The sequence below is a fragment of the Rhinopithecus roxellana genome, chromosome 10, assembly GCF_007565055.1.
Source record: "Rhinopithecus roxellana isolate Shanxi Qingling chromosome 10, ASM756505v1, whole genome shotgun sequence".
NCBI classification, from domain to species: domain Eukaryota; kingdom Metazoa; phylum Chordata; class Mammalia; order Primates; family Cercopithecidae; genus Rhinopithecus; species Rhinopithecus roxellana.
In genome coordinates, this window is record NC_044558.1 from 2,895,196 (window position 1) to 2,910,435 (window position 15,240).

The 15,240-nt window shown below is 53.6% G+C and overlaps 1 protein-coding gene across 1 annotated transcript; it reads left to right on the plus strand.

Moving 5' to 3' along the window:
• Nucleotides 1-343: 343 nt before the first annotated feature.
• TNFRSF1A (TNF receptor superfamily member 1A) lies at nt 344-15,097 on the plus strand. Its single transcript, XM_010385964.2, has 10 exons — nt 344-677; nt 8,522-8,675; nt 8,901-9,029; nt 9,250-9,399; nt 9,620-9,698; nt 12,938-13,011; nt 13,149-13,262; nt 13,565-13,593; nt 13,794-14,082; nt 14,243-15,097. Exons 1-10 carry the CDS (start codon nt 639-641, stop codon nt 14,551-14,553), a joined length of 1,368 nt encoding a protein of 455 aa, XP_010384266.1. The 5' UTR covers nt 344-638; the 3' UTR covers nt 14,554-15,097.
• The last annotated feature ends 143 nt before the right edge of the window (nt 15,098-15,240 follow it).

Sequence of the window (15,240 nt, forward strand, 5' to 3'; positions counted from 1 at the left end):
TGCAGGAACCCCAGGAGACAGGTTATCTCCACTCTGCGAATTGGAAAACAGACCCAGAGAGATTCAGTTGTATGTCCGAGACCACCCAGCTAAGAAGCTAAGCATTCTGAACTGGAACCCAGAGAATTTGACGCCCAAACTCCGGGTCTTTTCACTGCTGTGTTCCATTTGGGAAAGGCTAGTGATGCGGGGAAGGGGCTTATTGCCCCTTGGTGTTTAGTTGGGAGTGGTCGGATTGGTGGGTTGGGGGCGCAAGGCAGCCAGATCTGGGACTCCTGTGCTGGTGACTGGACTACAAAGAGTTAAAAACCTGGGGCCTCCTCCTCCCGCCTCCTCGGGCCTCCTCCTCCAGCTCTTCCTGTCCCGCTGTTGCAACACCGCCTCACTCTTCCCCTCCCAGCTCCTCTCTCCTCCTCTCTGCTTTAATTTTCTCAGAATTCTCTGGACTCAGGCTCCAGTTCTGGCCTTTGGGGTTCAAGATCAGGCCGTGGTCTCTATGCCCGAGTCTCAACCCTCAACTGTCACCCCAAGGCACTTGGGACGTCCTGGACAGACCGAGTCCCGGGAAGCCGCCAGCGCTGCCGCTGCCACACTGTCCTGAGCCCAGATGGGGGAGTGAGAGGCCATAGCTGTCTGGCATGGGCCTCTCCACCGTGCCTGACCTACTGCTGCCACTGGTGAGACCAGGGACAAAGGGAAGAGTGGGCTGGTGGGCGAGGCACCGCCTGGCCGGCGTGGGCCCTCTCCGGGAGGGGGCCGAGCCTCTCCTTCCCAGGCCTGGTCCTGGCGCCAGCCTCAGGCCTGCAGGTCCTAACCTCAGCCACTGCCAGTGTGGGGTTCCCCACGCATCCACCGCTTGGAGTAGGGGCTGCGCTGAGGCAGGGGAATGGGAGAAGTTTGAAAGGGAGAGAGTAGAAGGAAGCCCTGAGCCCTGACAGCCGTGGAAGTTTGCGAGGGCCAAGGGAATGTGGGCAGGTGATAGGCCCAGGGTGGGGCAGATTTGGCGGGGAAAGGAAAGGAGTGGGAGTAGGAAGGTTAGCGCTCTGAGTCCAGACGGTTCTGAATTCTGTCCCTCCAGTCAGCTGGCTGGCCTGGAGTGTGTTGGGCCGTGGGGAGGCAAGGCTGCCTGTGGAACCTGGCAAAGCACACCCTGTAGGGCGGGAGTTTGGCGGCTGGTGAAGTCGGGGAGTGAGTTGAGGAGTGGGGATGGGGTGGTGTGGTGGGTTTGGGATGCCCTGGTGGGAGGTATTTGAGAATGGGCTGGGACACTGGATGGGGCAGGGCAACCCAGTGGACAGCGTCCCCAGTACCCTGGCCAAGCCCCGGTCTCTCACCTGGGGACATTCTTTACCCTTCTGCCTGCTGCTAGGCAGGTGGCCTCTGGGACTGAGCCTTCCCAGGGAGCTAGCCCTACCCCCACCTGGTCAGTGTCACTGGGCCTGTCCTCCAGCTTCCCCTCCCCGCCGCTTCCCACAGAGCTAAACAACAATCCCTTGGTTTCTTATTCTACAGTTCAGTTTGGGGAAGTTGGTAGAAAGTTGTTTTCGTCACTGGAAAATGTCCCTTTCTCTGGCCTTCAGCCTTGTTTCAATGTATCCTCGATCGTCCTCCATGTCTTGGCCCGGGAATCATCCCGTTCAGATGCTTCGGGCCCATCTAGTTGGGCAGATTTTCCCTGTCCTGTTGTGGCCCTGCCCTGCCCGGCCTCTGAAGGCTGCGCCTACCTCCCCTCTCTTTAGTGCCTTATACTTTTCCTCTCCCACCATTCCTTTCTTTCCAACAATCTCCCCAGACTCTCCTCAGACTTCTCAGAGCCTCTTTTTTTGAAATCTTTTCTCGCTAGTCCTCCTTCCCTCCTTTCTGCTCCGCTCTGGTCCCACATTGCCAGCCTCAGGTCCCCAAGCAGCACGTCCCTTGTCAGGGTCTCACTCTTCTCCTTCTCCCTCCTCCTTAGTCCCACCCCCTCTTCCCTTCCTCCCACTGTCCTTCCCCCCACGGTCTCCCCACCAGCCAGCTGCCCTGGCATCCTGCTTCTGTTTTCTGTTTGGGGGTGGCCCTGGCTCCCTCACGCACCTGCTGCACGAACAAGAGCAGCTTCTATAACCTAACCTTTCATGGCTTTGTTTATCTCCACAACGGGGGTCATAGTCATGACTTCATACTGTTGTTTTGAAGATTGAATAGACTGATACATGTTAAGTGTTGCTTTGATTTATTAAGTGTGCACTCCGGGCTAGACACTGTGATAGGTGCTGGGATTACAGCAGAGAACAAAATCCCTGCCCATAGCTTTGACAGTCCATCAGGGGAACAGGTTGTAGCAAATAGAAAGCACTCAATAAAGTTTTTATATTGCTGTGATTAGTAGTAATTACTGGGTGGCTACCTGTATTTGGAAAACAGAGGGTAAATGTAGCCTGAACAGGTAAAGGGAAGTGCCTGGGTCCTGGGGTGCTTTAGCCCAGGTGGGATTACATCTCCTAAGAGACAGAAGCCTGGCCTGGAGCCGGGGGAAAGGGAAACAAAGGGAGTGCAACATCCTTCTGAATTTCTCACCATTCAATGGGCAATGCAAAGCTCACTGTGTGTTGGTGGGGTGGAGGTAGGGGTGGGGGGCGGTGAGGTGAGGTAGGGGAGTAGGGAAGAATGATACAGGAGAGATGGTGGCAAAGCAAACAGAATTTTGCTGCTCTCAAAGAGCTTACAGCCTAGGAACCAAGATGGCTTACAGTGAAAAATGATTTCAGAGCAATCCGGAGGAAAATATCCACAAATGCATGGTGATGTGGTGTCCTGAGCACCAATGGGAGGAGAAAGAACTGGGGAAGGAGATGAGCCTTAGTCCACTGCCTTGCCTTGCTTAGCAGGTCTCAGCTCCTGTGCTCAGCTCCAGAAAATCCAGGAGCTTCCCCACGCTGCTTCAGTGTCCTTCGCCGTGCAACTGCAGCATTCCCTGTATAGATGTCAGTGCCAACAACTGACTGTCTTTGACTCCAGTGAGAGTTCTTGAGAGCACGAGCTGTGTATTATCCACCTCAGCATCCCTAGCACCCATACAGGACCTGTCACATAAACTGTACTCCTTAACTATTTGCTGAATGAATTAAGGAACAAGAGATGGGTCAGATGGGATGGGGGAGGGAAAGCCTCATAGAAAAGTGGATGTGGAGCCGACATCTGAAGTCACTGCCTGTCAGGGTAGCTATAAAGGAGGCAGGCAGAATCGGACACTGATGTGAGGAAGGGGAGAGGAATGGAGAGATGGGATTTTGTGTTGATGGGCAGGGTGGCAGGAAATCAGACACCTTAGTGGGAGTGGAAAGACCATGTTGAGAAACACTAAGAAATATGAATGGGAGAATTAGAGGGAGTCGGGTAGAGGATGGAGGAAGAGTGTTGAATATGGTCTCAGGTGGAGGAATTCATTCATTCGTTTATTCTCCTAGGGCACACTCTGTGCCTGGACTGTGATTAGAAGTGAGGTGAGGCATCTCAGATGGGTGCCGTGGCTCATGCCTGTAATTCCAGCACTTCAGAAGGCCGAGGCGTGTGGATTGCCTGAGTCCAGGAGTTCGAGACTAGCCTGGGCAACACAGTAAAACCCTGTCTGTACAAAAAATACGAAGATTAGCGGGGCATGGTGGAGCGTCCTTGTCATCCCAGCATTTGGGAGACTGAGCTCAGGAGAATCGCTCGGGCCCAGGAGGTGGAGGTTGTAGTGAGCCCTGACTACACCACTACATTCCATCCTGGTGGTGAAGGTTGCAGTGAGCTATGAGTGTGCCACTGCACTTCACCCTGGGCGACAGAGTGAGACCCTGTTAAAACAAAAGAGAAGTGAAGCATCCCTGGAGGTGCCCATTCAGATCATTCCCATGACCACGGGAATGTTTGGAACCAGGCTCCGGAGACGGAGAGGAAGGTTCACACACTTATGCGTGCCAGGTAAAGCCGGAATGAAGATAAAAAAGTGTGTAGGATGGGTGGGAGCAGAAGAGAGGCTAGAAGACAACTGCAATAACCCAGGTGTGAGGCAACCCAGGGATGCAGAGAGGGCTGAGAGATCACAGAGGGAGGCCTTGCAAGACGAACTGACACATGGGATGGCAGCAGGGATAGGGACAGGGCCCTGGGGAGGGAGCGTGGCAGGGTCTCAACGTTCATCTGGGAAGTTGATGGTGTGACATTTGTCTAGGTGAGGAGATGGATGAATTCCGTTTGGGGCATGTTAAGGGCCAGGGGAATGGTCGTGTGGGAGGGTGCACCTACCAAGCTAGAGGAGAGGTGCTCCAACTTCTTTCTGCCTTTGTATCATTCGGACTCACTGTGTTCACTCATCAGTGGTTCTCAGGAGAGGAGCACACCAGACTCTTCAGTAAGGGTGTGTGTGCTTGTGTGTGGGGAGGTGGGGGGATGGTCTGAAAACTCTCCCCTGGAGATAAATCTATTCCTACCAGGGGTGCTGTCTCCTCATCTCCCTCTTTGGGAATCACTGGCTTCCACCAGAGTGGAAGACAGATGTGTCATTAGATCAATCAGTTGATCTGTATTTATCTGCTCCCAGTCTGGAGGCCTGGTTCTGGTTGCTGAGAGGACACCAGGGGAGGATAAGACACTTTCTGACCAACACATTATTTGATCTGTCATCTTACAAGGTTCGTGGTCACTTTGGGGAGATCCTATCTGTCAACCAACATAACCATATTATGATAAGAGCCAAAAGTAGATAGGGTCAGTTCACGTGAGCTGAGCCCACAGGGGCTGTGGGTCTCAGGAGCTGGGGTGGAGGAAACAGACATCATCAATGGAGGCTTCATGGGAGGGAGATGGGATCTCAGCTGGGCCCTTGGAGGAGAAGCTGCCATGACCTCCCACAACATCTTGACATTAAATGAACAGACACATGAATGACGGGGAAAGGAAGACTGATTGGGTCCCTGCAAGGTGGCTGGATCAGGCTCAGACCACAAGGCCGATCTCAGCTTCGCCTCCCCACTCTGCAGCCCCAGCACAGGAAGTCACACTTTAAAGCCTTCTCTGGCGGAAATTGTGGGGGAGTTGGAGGGGTGTTGGGCCACCCCCTCAACTGTTTCTCCACAGGCACCCCAGCTTCCTGCCTTCTGCTCCAGGCTGGAGTCTGGGCCTAAAGAGCTCGCCTCCTGTTTCTGCTGTTCTGCTTCACTCATGCAACTGCTGAGGACTGGGCTCACTGGGGCCAGCTGATGCCAGCAGTGGTGCCCAGTGGTGGGGAGTCTGAGGGCCCTGGCTCCTAGGGGTCAGAGAGCGCTGACCCGGAGCATTCTGGGGGCCAGGGGAAGCCTGGGAAGCAGGGCTGGTTCTTCCATCTGGCATCCCTTCTTGCCTGCTCCCTCGTTCCTGGAAGTGGGTGTTCAGGGCTCTGGAGCCTTTCCTGTGCTGTCAGTGGGCTTGGGGAGGGGCTGTGGAGACTCAGAACTGGCCTTATTTCCTAAGGATTGTCTGGGGACCCCAGAGAGGTCCCCAAACCCAGCACAGCTGGCCAGAACCAGCCAGGCTGTGGGAATGCGGTGAACCTAGGGTGGGAGGGCAGCTTTGGCTTGCTTCCTGCTGGGACTGGGGAGTGTTGGGGGCTGGAGTGAGAGCTCACGGAACGGGTTTAGCTGTTGGAGACTTGTTGAACTGGGAGGAGGAGCTGGGGCGGGGCCTCAGCTAAAGGATGCTGAGGGGCTAGGAGGAGCCAAGTGGCCCTCAGGGAGGGGAGGGCACAGACCTGATGGGCGGAAGCCAGGGTCGAGGGAGACTTCCCTTTGGGATGGAATGGGGAGAGGGAGGCATTTCCCGGAACATGAGGGCCAAGTGGGACAAGGGTCTGTGGCCTGGCTTTTGGAAAGGGGAGGGGTTGAAAGGGGGTTGAGTGGGGATGGGAAGGAGGGACTGGGCCATAGGAAGAAGGGATTAGATGGAGTCCCTCTTGCAGGCTGGTGCCTTCTGCCTTTCTGCTGACTCATGACCCTTGAGGAGCTGGGGAAGCTGCTAGTTCCCTCTCCCCTCCCTAGATCTCCCTCCCTCTGGCCTGAGTCACTGGGGCGGAGTTGCTGGGAAAATATTTCCCTTTCCCGGATCTGACTTAACCCCCAGAGTGCTGGAAAGAGAAGGGAACATGTGGCCTGAGAAAGCCTCTCTCCCTCCCTCCCCCCAGGGAGGCTCATCCCCACTGGCCAGAGGTCCCTGAAAAGCTCCCTTTAAGGCTCTCTGAGGCTGGCATCCCCCAGTTCTTCGTCATGACTCTGTCTCTGCCTGTTGACTCTGCCTTAAGCCCCCTGGATGGGATTCAAAGTGCCAGTGACCTTAGGTGCTCCCATCGCTTCTTCAGGGAAAGGAACCACACTTTCAGGATTGGGAAGTTCTTCCCATCACCACCCCAAACCCTTCCTGTTGCCCTGGAAGCCCCAGTCCTGTTCTCAGGGGAGGTGGCACGGTGTTGGCTGGTGTGGGCTGGGGAAGGTTGTCCTCTGAGCAGGGGTGCACACCTCCGCCTGCGGGGGCTGCTGTTGTGTTTCTGTGTGTGACTTCCCATGTTTGCGGCTGAGGCTTGAACTTCCGGGCCTGCGCAGCTACAGCTGCAGCATCTCCCAGTGGCTGACTCAGGGTGTGACTGGCCTCCTGCTCCGAAATGTGGAGTTGGTGAGGCTGGGTGGCTGTGGGCTGCCTGGCCCTCCTTCCCTGCCCTAGAGTTTCTGTGATCTGGTGAGTCAGTTGCTCCTCAGTGTTTAACAGACATTGAGGACACCCTCTTACCTTTACACAAAGTGTCTCTTATAGTAGAGAAAAAAAAAAAAAAAAACGAAGCCCAGGGAAAACCAGAAATGAAGCTGGCAGAGATCAAAGTTCAAGTTGGAGCTAAATATTCACTCCTGGCTTTGCTTTCCTGGCACTGATGCCAGAACAGGACAAGCCGTTTAGCTGCTGTGGGGTTGGCCTAAGACTGCAAAGCATACCTTCCAGAATACCATGGCATGCAGGGGGCCCCAGGACTCCCCAGCATGCCCTCAACTCCCACCTGACAGTCATCCAAGCTGAGTCACTAGCCTTGGCCAGCTCTATTTGAGTGTCCTGCACACCTTTGCCCACTCCTCCCCCCATCTCAACTTTGTCCCCCGTCTACCCATGTGGGATCCCCAACCCTTCCCTTTTACTCTCCTCCCCATTTGTCATTGCCAACCCTGGGTGTTTGTGTAAATTTTGAGGTGGAGGGGATGGGCCAGGGAATGTGAGGGCAGGAGGCAGAGTAAGGTTTGATACAAGCATGTAAAGAAACTTCCTTCTGCTTCTGCCCACTCCCCAGGAGTGGTGCTCACAGGAACATCACTTGACCCCACCACCAGCTGACTTTTTTAGAAATACTCCCGGGATGTGCACAGATCCTCATTGTTTACCTCTGTGAATGTTCACAAAGCAATCACACGGTGAACCCAGCACCCAGATGGAGAAACACCACCCCAATCTTTAGGGCTGCTTGTTGGAAGAAAGGGCCATCACTGAAGTAACCTGCCAATTCCCAGTCAAAAACACATCCTTTCAACATCTGCCCTGTGTCCAGCACTGTTAGCTGCTGTGGGGGATTTCACAGTAAGGATAAAATACGGGGCTGGACTCACGCCTGTAATCCTAGCACTTTGGGAAGTCAAGGTGGGAGGATCACTTGAGCTCAGGATTTTGAGACCAGCCTGAGCAACATAACAAGACCCTGCCTCTACTAAAAATAAAAAAAAATTAGCTGGGCATGGTGGTGCACGCCTGTAGACCCAGCTATTCAGGAGGCTAAGGTGGGAGGACTGCTTGAGTGTGGGTGGTGGAGGCTGCAGTGATTGTGTCACTGCACTCCAACCTGGACAACAGAGCAAGATCCTGTCTCAAAAAAAAAAAAAATACAGCTTAGGTCTGGGGCCTACTAGCTTTGAGTTGAGGGAACAAAAATGAACACACAGGACAACTAGAGAACAATTAAGCATCAGAATGTATGATCCCAACTGTCTAAGATTCAAGGAAGAACTCTAACCTTGGTGAGTGGGTTGGCCTGGGCAGAATGTTTCACAAGGAAGGACTTGAGCTGGGGAAGTTTTATTTTTTTATTTTTATTTTTATTTATTTTATTTATTTATTTATTTTTTTGAGACAGAGTCTTGCTCTGTCGCCCGGGCTGGAGTGCAGTGGCTGGATCTCAGCTCACTGCAAGCTCCGCCTCCCGGGCTCACGCCATTCTCCTGCCTCAGCCTCCCGAGTAGCTGGGACTACAGGCGCCCGCCACCTCGCCCAGCTAGTTTTTTGTATTTTTTAGTAGAGACGGGGTTTCACCGTGTTAGCCAGGATGGTCTCAATCTCCTGACCTCGTGATCCGCCCGCCTTGGCCTCCCAAAGTGCTGGGATTACAGGCTTGAGCCACTGCGCCCGGCCAGAGCTGGGGAAGTTTTAGATCTGCTGCCCCTACGCTTCCCATCCCTCCCTCTCCTGATGGTGTCTCCTCTATCTGATTCTTCCCCAGGTGCTCCTGGAGCTGTTGGTGGGAATATACCCCTCAGGGGTTATTGGACTGGTCCCTCACCTCAGGGACAGGGAGAAGAGAGATAGCGTGTGTCCCCAAGGAAAATATATCCACCCTCAAAATAATTCCATTTGCTGTACCAAGTGCCACAAAGGTAGGGGCAAGTGGAAATGGTGAATGCCCTCAGGTCTGGGGTGCTGCTGCTTCCTCTGCTTCTTCCAGATGTTCTTCCCTAACTTTGCTGCCTCTCCTGGACTGGGATTTTCTCCCTCCCTCCTCTCCTAGAGACTTCAGGGAATTGGCTCTGGCTGTTGTCCCTAGCATGGGGCTCCTTCCTTGAACTCTCACCTGCAGCCTAACTCTGCTGCTCCATTCACAGGAACCTACTTGTACAATGACTGTCCAGGCCCGGGGCAGGATACGGACTGCAGGGAGTGTGAGAGCGGCTCCTTCACCGCTTCAGAGAACCACCTCAGACACTGCCTTAGCTGCTCTAAATGCCGAAAGGGTGAGTGGGCACAGGCCGGAGAGTCAGGCAGGTCTTGACCGGTGTGTGCGTGCCTGTGTGCAGGCTGGTTGGTGTGGGCAGGAATGTGTGTGTGTTGGTGGGACACTGCATGGATGTGAGTGTGTGTTACAGAGACAGACACACACTTAGGGGAATATCAGGAAGGGGATGCAGGGACAGGAGGATGCAGGACTCATACCCCATCTTCTCCCCTCACCAGAAATGGGCCAGGTGGAGATCTCTTCTTGCACAGTGGACCGGGACACTGTGTGTGGCTGCAGGAAGAACCAGTACCGGTATTATTGGAGTGAAAACCTTTTCCAGTGCTTCAATTGCAGCCTCTGCCTCAATGGGACCGTACACCTTTCCTGTGAGTGCAGCTCTCCTGACGCCAAGCCCTCTCCCCACCCCAGGGGCTGGCCCCTTCCCCATGTAGCGGCATTTCCTTTCCTTCCCCCTCCCATAGTCTGTGGGTCTGACGACCAACTCCTCTCTGGCCGCCCCCACCCTGTCCCTTGTCAATTCCTCTGTCCTGTGGGGTGAGGGTGCAGGGTGCTCCTTCTTTAGCTGTGCTGCACTTCTCCCTACAGGCCAGGAGAAACAGAATACTGTGTGCACCTGCCATGCAGGGTTCTTTCTAAAAGAAAACGAGTGTGTCTCCTGTAGTAAGTGAGTATCTCTCAGAGCTGCTGGGCACTGGATGGTGGCATGGATTGGGATGGGTGACTTTGGTGGGAGCCACTAGTGGGACAACGTATGCCAGGATGCCCCAGAGTGCTCAGGCTCCTACTGACTGAGTGGGAGACACTTCGTTAAGACACCAGGCAGTCCTTCCCCTTGCTCTTCAAATCTTTTTTTTTTTTTTTTTGAGACGGAGTCTTGCTCTGTCGCCCAGGCTGGAGTGCAGGGGCCGGATCTCAGCTCACAGCAAGCTCCGCCTCCCGGGTTCACACCATTCTCCTGCCTCAGCCTCTCGAGTAGTTGGGACTACAGGCACCCGCCACCTCGCCCGGCTAGTTTTTTTGTATTTTTTAGTAGAGACGGGGTTTCACCGTGTTAGCCAGGATGGTCTCGATCTCCTGACCTCGTGATCCACCCGTCTCGGCCTCCGAAAGTGCTGGGATTACAGGCTTGAGCCACCGCGCCCGGCCTGCTCTTCAAATCTTAAGGAGTCTTTGAGGATAGAAGATCATGCCCCAAGAACTTGTAGCCCTTCCAACTCAGATATGTAGATTCTTGGGCCATAGGATCTACGATAGTTCATTGATTCTGGGACATACACTCTGACAGCTCTGAAATCAAACTTCCTATAATTGATGATTCATCATGGTTTAATTGGCAGCTTTGTGTACGTCTGGGTAGTCATGTAAAGAAAAGTGCCTTTTATTCTTGATGGCATCTTAGGTTTGATGAAATATGGTATTTCCCCCTTAGTCTCTTTGTCCAGGCCTCCTCACTCCTGGCTCCACAGTGGCTGTTCTTGTTACTCACTTGCAAAGAATAAACTCTGAGGGCTCTCAGAGTTTGAACCCCAGCATAGCCACTTATTGGCTATGTGACCTTGGGCAAGTTTCTTAACATCTCCGAGCCTGACTTTTATTTATTCATTTATTTTTGAGACAGGGTTTCATTCTGTCACCCAGGCTGGAGTGCAGTGGCACAACCATGGCTCAGCCTCCACCTCCAGGGCTCAAGCCATCCTCTTGCCTTAGCCTCCTGAGTAGCTGGGACTACAGGCACCTTTCCTGCATACACCAGCTAATTTTTCATGCATATGAAAAATTTAAAAATACATGTTACTGGGGCAGCCAGAGAGCACACTGTAGAACTAGCAGATCTTCCACATTGGGAGTTGTCACTGGACAGTGGAGTGATGAGAACTCTATGGGGTGGTGCTGCAAGGAACTTGAGAGAGTGAGTTCCCAGCAGGAAGCTGAAAGCAGGGAGAGGCACTTTAGCCCACCTCTCAAGCTCATGGTGAGAACCACATAGAATAGTATAAAAGTGCTTTCAGGAAGAAACGAAGCCAGGTGTGGTGGCTCATGGCTGTAATCCCAGCACTTTGGGAGGCCAAGGCGGGTCAAGATCAGGAGATTGAGACCATCAGGAGATCGAGACCATCCCGGCTAACACGGTGAAACCCCGTCTCTACTAAAAATACAAAAAAAAGTAGCCGGGCGTGGTGGCAGGCGCTAATTTTTTACCACTACAGCCAGCTAATTTTTTACTTTTTGTAGAGACAGGGTCCTACGATGTTGCCCAGGCTAGCCTCGGACTCCTGGGCTCAAGCAATCCTCCGCCTCGGCCTCCCAAAGTGCGAGGATTACAGGCATGAGCCACCAAGCCTGGCCTGGGCCTTACCATTCTTATATTTAAAGTAAGCATAATGACATTCATTTGGTGAATTTATGAGAACCAAAAACAAGCAAACAAATAAAACCTACAACACATCTGACACAAAGCTATTTATTTTCCATTCATCTTCATCTTTTTTTTTTTTTTTTTTTTTTTTTGAGACAGAGTCCTGCTCTGTTGCCCAGGCTGGAGTGCAGTGGCGCAACCTTGGCTTACTGCAACCTCTGCCTCTCAGGTTTAAGCGATTCTCCTGCCTCAGCCTCCCGAGTAGCTGGGATTACAGGCACATGCCACCATGCCTGGCTAATTTTTGTATTTTTAGTAGAGATGGAGTTTCACCAGTTTGGTCAGGCTGGTCTCAAACTCCTGGTTATCTACCTACTTCAGCCTCCCAAAGTGCTGGGATTATAGACGTGAGCTACCACACCTGGCTTCGTCTCTTCCTGAAAGCACTCTTTTTTTTTTTTTGAGATGGAGTCTCACTCTAATGCCCAGGCTGGAGTGCAATGGCGCGATCTCAGCTCACTGCAAGCTCCACCTCCTGGGTTCACACCATTCTCCTGCCTCAGCCTCCCGAGAAGCTGGGACTACAGGCGCCCGCCACCACGCCCGGCTACTTTTTTTTGTATTTTTAGTAGAGACGGGGTTTCACCGTGTTAGCCCTGATGGTCTCGATCTCCTGATGGTCTCAATCTCCTGATCTTGACCCGCCTTGGCCTCCCAAAGTGCTGGGATTATAGCCATGAGCCACCACACCTGGCTTCGTTTCTTCCTGAAAGCACTTTTATACTATTCTATGTGGTTCTCACCATGAGCTTGAGAGGTGGGCTAAAGTGCCTCTCCCTGCTTTCAGCTTCCTACTGGGAACTCACTCTCTCAAGTTCCTTGCAGCACCACCCCATAGAGTTCTCATCACTCCACACTGTCCAGTGACAACTCCCAATGTGGAAGATCTGCTAGTTCTACAGTGTGCTCTCTGGCTGCCCCAGTAACATGTATTTTTAAATTTTTCATATGCATGTTTGACTCCCCCTCCCCGAAGTCAGGTGTTGTAACTAGCAGTGTCATTTAAGAAAAAGCCCTTTAACCTCTCTTTGCCGAAGGATTCTTATCAGCAAAACAGTGATGAAACAGCAATCCCATGACAGCGAGCTAATTACCTTCTCAAGCACTTATTAAATGAGGCATAATCATTTTGCTTATCCTCAGTCCTGAGAGGTGGGTGATCCCTGTGGCGATGAGGAAACTGAGGCTTGGGGGTTAATGGCTTGCCTAGATTCACATTGCTAGCCAAGGAATGGACTGGAATTTACACCCTGACCCTGACTGCTTTTCACATTTTCTACACAGCCTTTTCAAGATCCCTGCCAATTCTAAAATTAAATGATTCTATGATTAACTGTGTTTCATTCTTCTGCATCAGTTCCCAAAACAAATTATATCAAGAGACAGCAAAAATATTTGTAAAGAAAGGATGTCCAACAATCTGTGTTGTTTTTCTGTGTTCCTCCAATGGTAGGGCCTCTATTCACCAGTGCCGTCTCTTCCTTTAGCTGTAAGAAAACCCCGGAGTGCACGAAGTTGTGCCTACCCCAGACTGAGAATGTTAAGGGCACTGAGGACTCAGGTGAGGAGAAGTGACCTGGTGCCCGTGCTCACCTGCCCTCTCCCTCTCCTTGCCTCCACCCATCCATCCCACCCATCCGTCTATCCCTGTGGCCCCCCTCTGCCCCCTCCTCTGACCAACACCTGCTTTGTCTCCAGGCACCACAGTGCTGTTTCCCCTGGTCATCATCTTTGGTCTTTGCCTTTTATCCCTCCTCTTCATTGTTTTAATGTATCGCTACCAACGGTGGAAGTCCAAGCTCTACTCCATTGGTGAGTGGGGCCTTTGGGAGGGAGATGGAGCTGGTGGGGGTGAGGGAGGATGTGGGTGGGTGCGATGGACATATGTGGAGGGAGGTGAGGAATGTCCTCGCAGTTCACAATACTGGGGACTCTGGGTAGAAGGTGGCCCTGGATGGCTGGGGAGAGGTCGAGCTGCATCAGTAGCTCTCTCGTCCCTGGGGCCACATAGGCCCTGAGGCATGTCACCACAAGTCCCCACTGCCAGCTGAGTCTAGGGTGCCAGGGCTGAGAGAGGAAGTGAAATTTATGATGCTTGCTTTCTTTTTTCTCAGTTTGTGGGAAATCAACACCTGAAAAAGAGGTGAGATGAAATCAGAGAGCTACTCCCAAATGTCCCTGACCATTCCTCATAATTGCCTAATACTCAGATCCCCTGGAATCATCCTTCACCTCCCGGAGGCTCACCTCATTCCCTCTAAGTCCCAATCCCTATCCAGAATAAAGAGGGTCGGGCTTGGTTTTTGCTCCCCCACTAATGTTGCGCCACCTTCTCTCTTTCAGGGGGAGCTTGAAGGAACTACTACTAAGCCCCTGGCCCCAACCCCAAACTTCAGTCCCACTCCAGGCTTCGCCCCCACCCTGGGCTTCAGTCCCATGCCCAGTTCCACCTTCACCTCCAGCTCCACCTATACCCCCGGTGACTGTCCCAGCTTCGCGGCTTCCCGCAGAGAGATGGCACCACCCTACCTGGGGGCTGACCCCATCCTTGCGACAGCCCTCCCCTCTGCCCCCATCCCCACTCCCCTTCAGAATTGGGAGGACAGCGCCCACAAGCCACAGAGCCTAGACAGTGAGTTTCTCCTGCCGCTGGAGACTGGGGGGAGGAGGCTGGGGGAGGGCCAGGTGAGCGCGGGCGGCCTCCCAGAGGGGACCAGGAGAAGCGGAGGGCGCGGGATGCGGGGCAGGGCTTGGGGTTGCCGCCGGAGGCTCACCGGCCTGTGTCCCCGCAGCTGATGACCCCGCAACGCTGTACGCCGTGGTGGAGAACGTGCCCCCGTTGCGCTGGAAGGAATTCGTGCGCCGCCTAGGGCTGAGCGACCACGAGATCGATCGGCTGGAGCTGCAGAACGGGCGCTGCCTGCGCGAGGCGCAATACAGCATGCTGGCGACCTGGAGGCGGCGCACGCCGCGGCGCGAGGCCACGCTGGAGCTGCTGGGCCGCGTGCTCCGCGACATGGACCTGCTGGGCTGCCTGGAGGACATCGAGGAGGCGCTGTGCGGCCCCGCCGCCCTCCCGCCCGGGCCCAGTCTTCTCAGATGAGGCTGCGCCCCTGCGGGCAGCTCTAAGGACGGTCCTGCAAGATCCCCTTCCAACCCCCCTTTTTTCTGGAGAGGAGGGGTCCTGGAGGGGCAAACAGGGGCTAGCAGCCGCCTACTTGGTGCTACCCTCTAGATGTACATAGCTTTTCTCAGCTGCATGCGCGCGGCTGACAGCACTGCGCGCGCAGAGAGAGGAGCACCGTGGGCTCAAGAGCCTGAGTGGGTGGTTGCGAGGATGAGGGACACTATGCCTCATGCCCGTTTTGGGTGTCCTCACCAGCAAGGCTGCTCGGGGGCCCCTGGTTCGTCCCTGAGCCTTTTTCACAGTACATAAGCAGTTTTTGTTTGTTTGTTTTTGGTTTTTTAAAATCAATCATGTTACACTAATAGAAACTTGGCAGGCCTATGCCCTCTGCCTGGACAAGCACAAAGCAAGCTGAATTGTCCCAAGGCAGGGGCGAGCACGGAACAATGGGGCCTTCAGCTGGAGTTGTGGACTTTTGTAAATACACTAAAACTTCTGAAATTAAAGCTCTGCTCTTAGAGAGAGTGGTTTGTCAGGATGGGAGGCGGGGGCAGAGGCCCAGATCCTGAGGGGTGAGATGGGAAAAGCCCTGCACTAGGGCCAGGTAGCCCACCACCATCACGCCAACTGACAGAGGAGTAGCAGGTTCTTGTTCCCTCCACC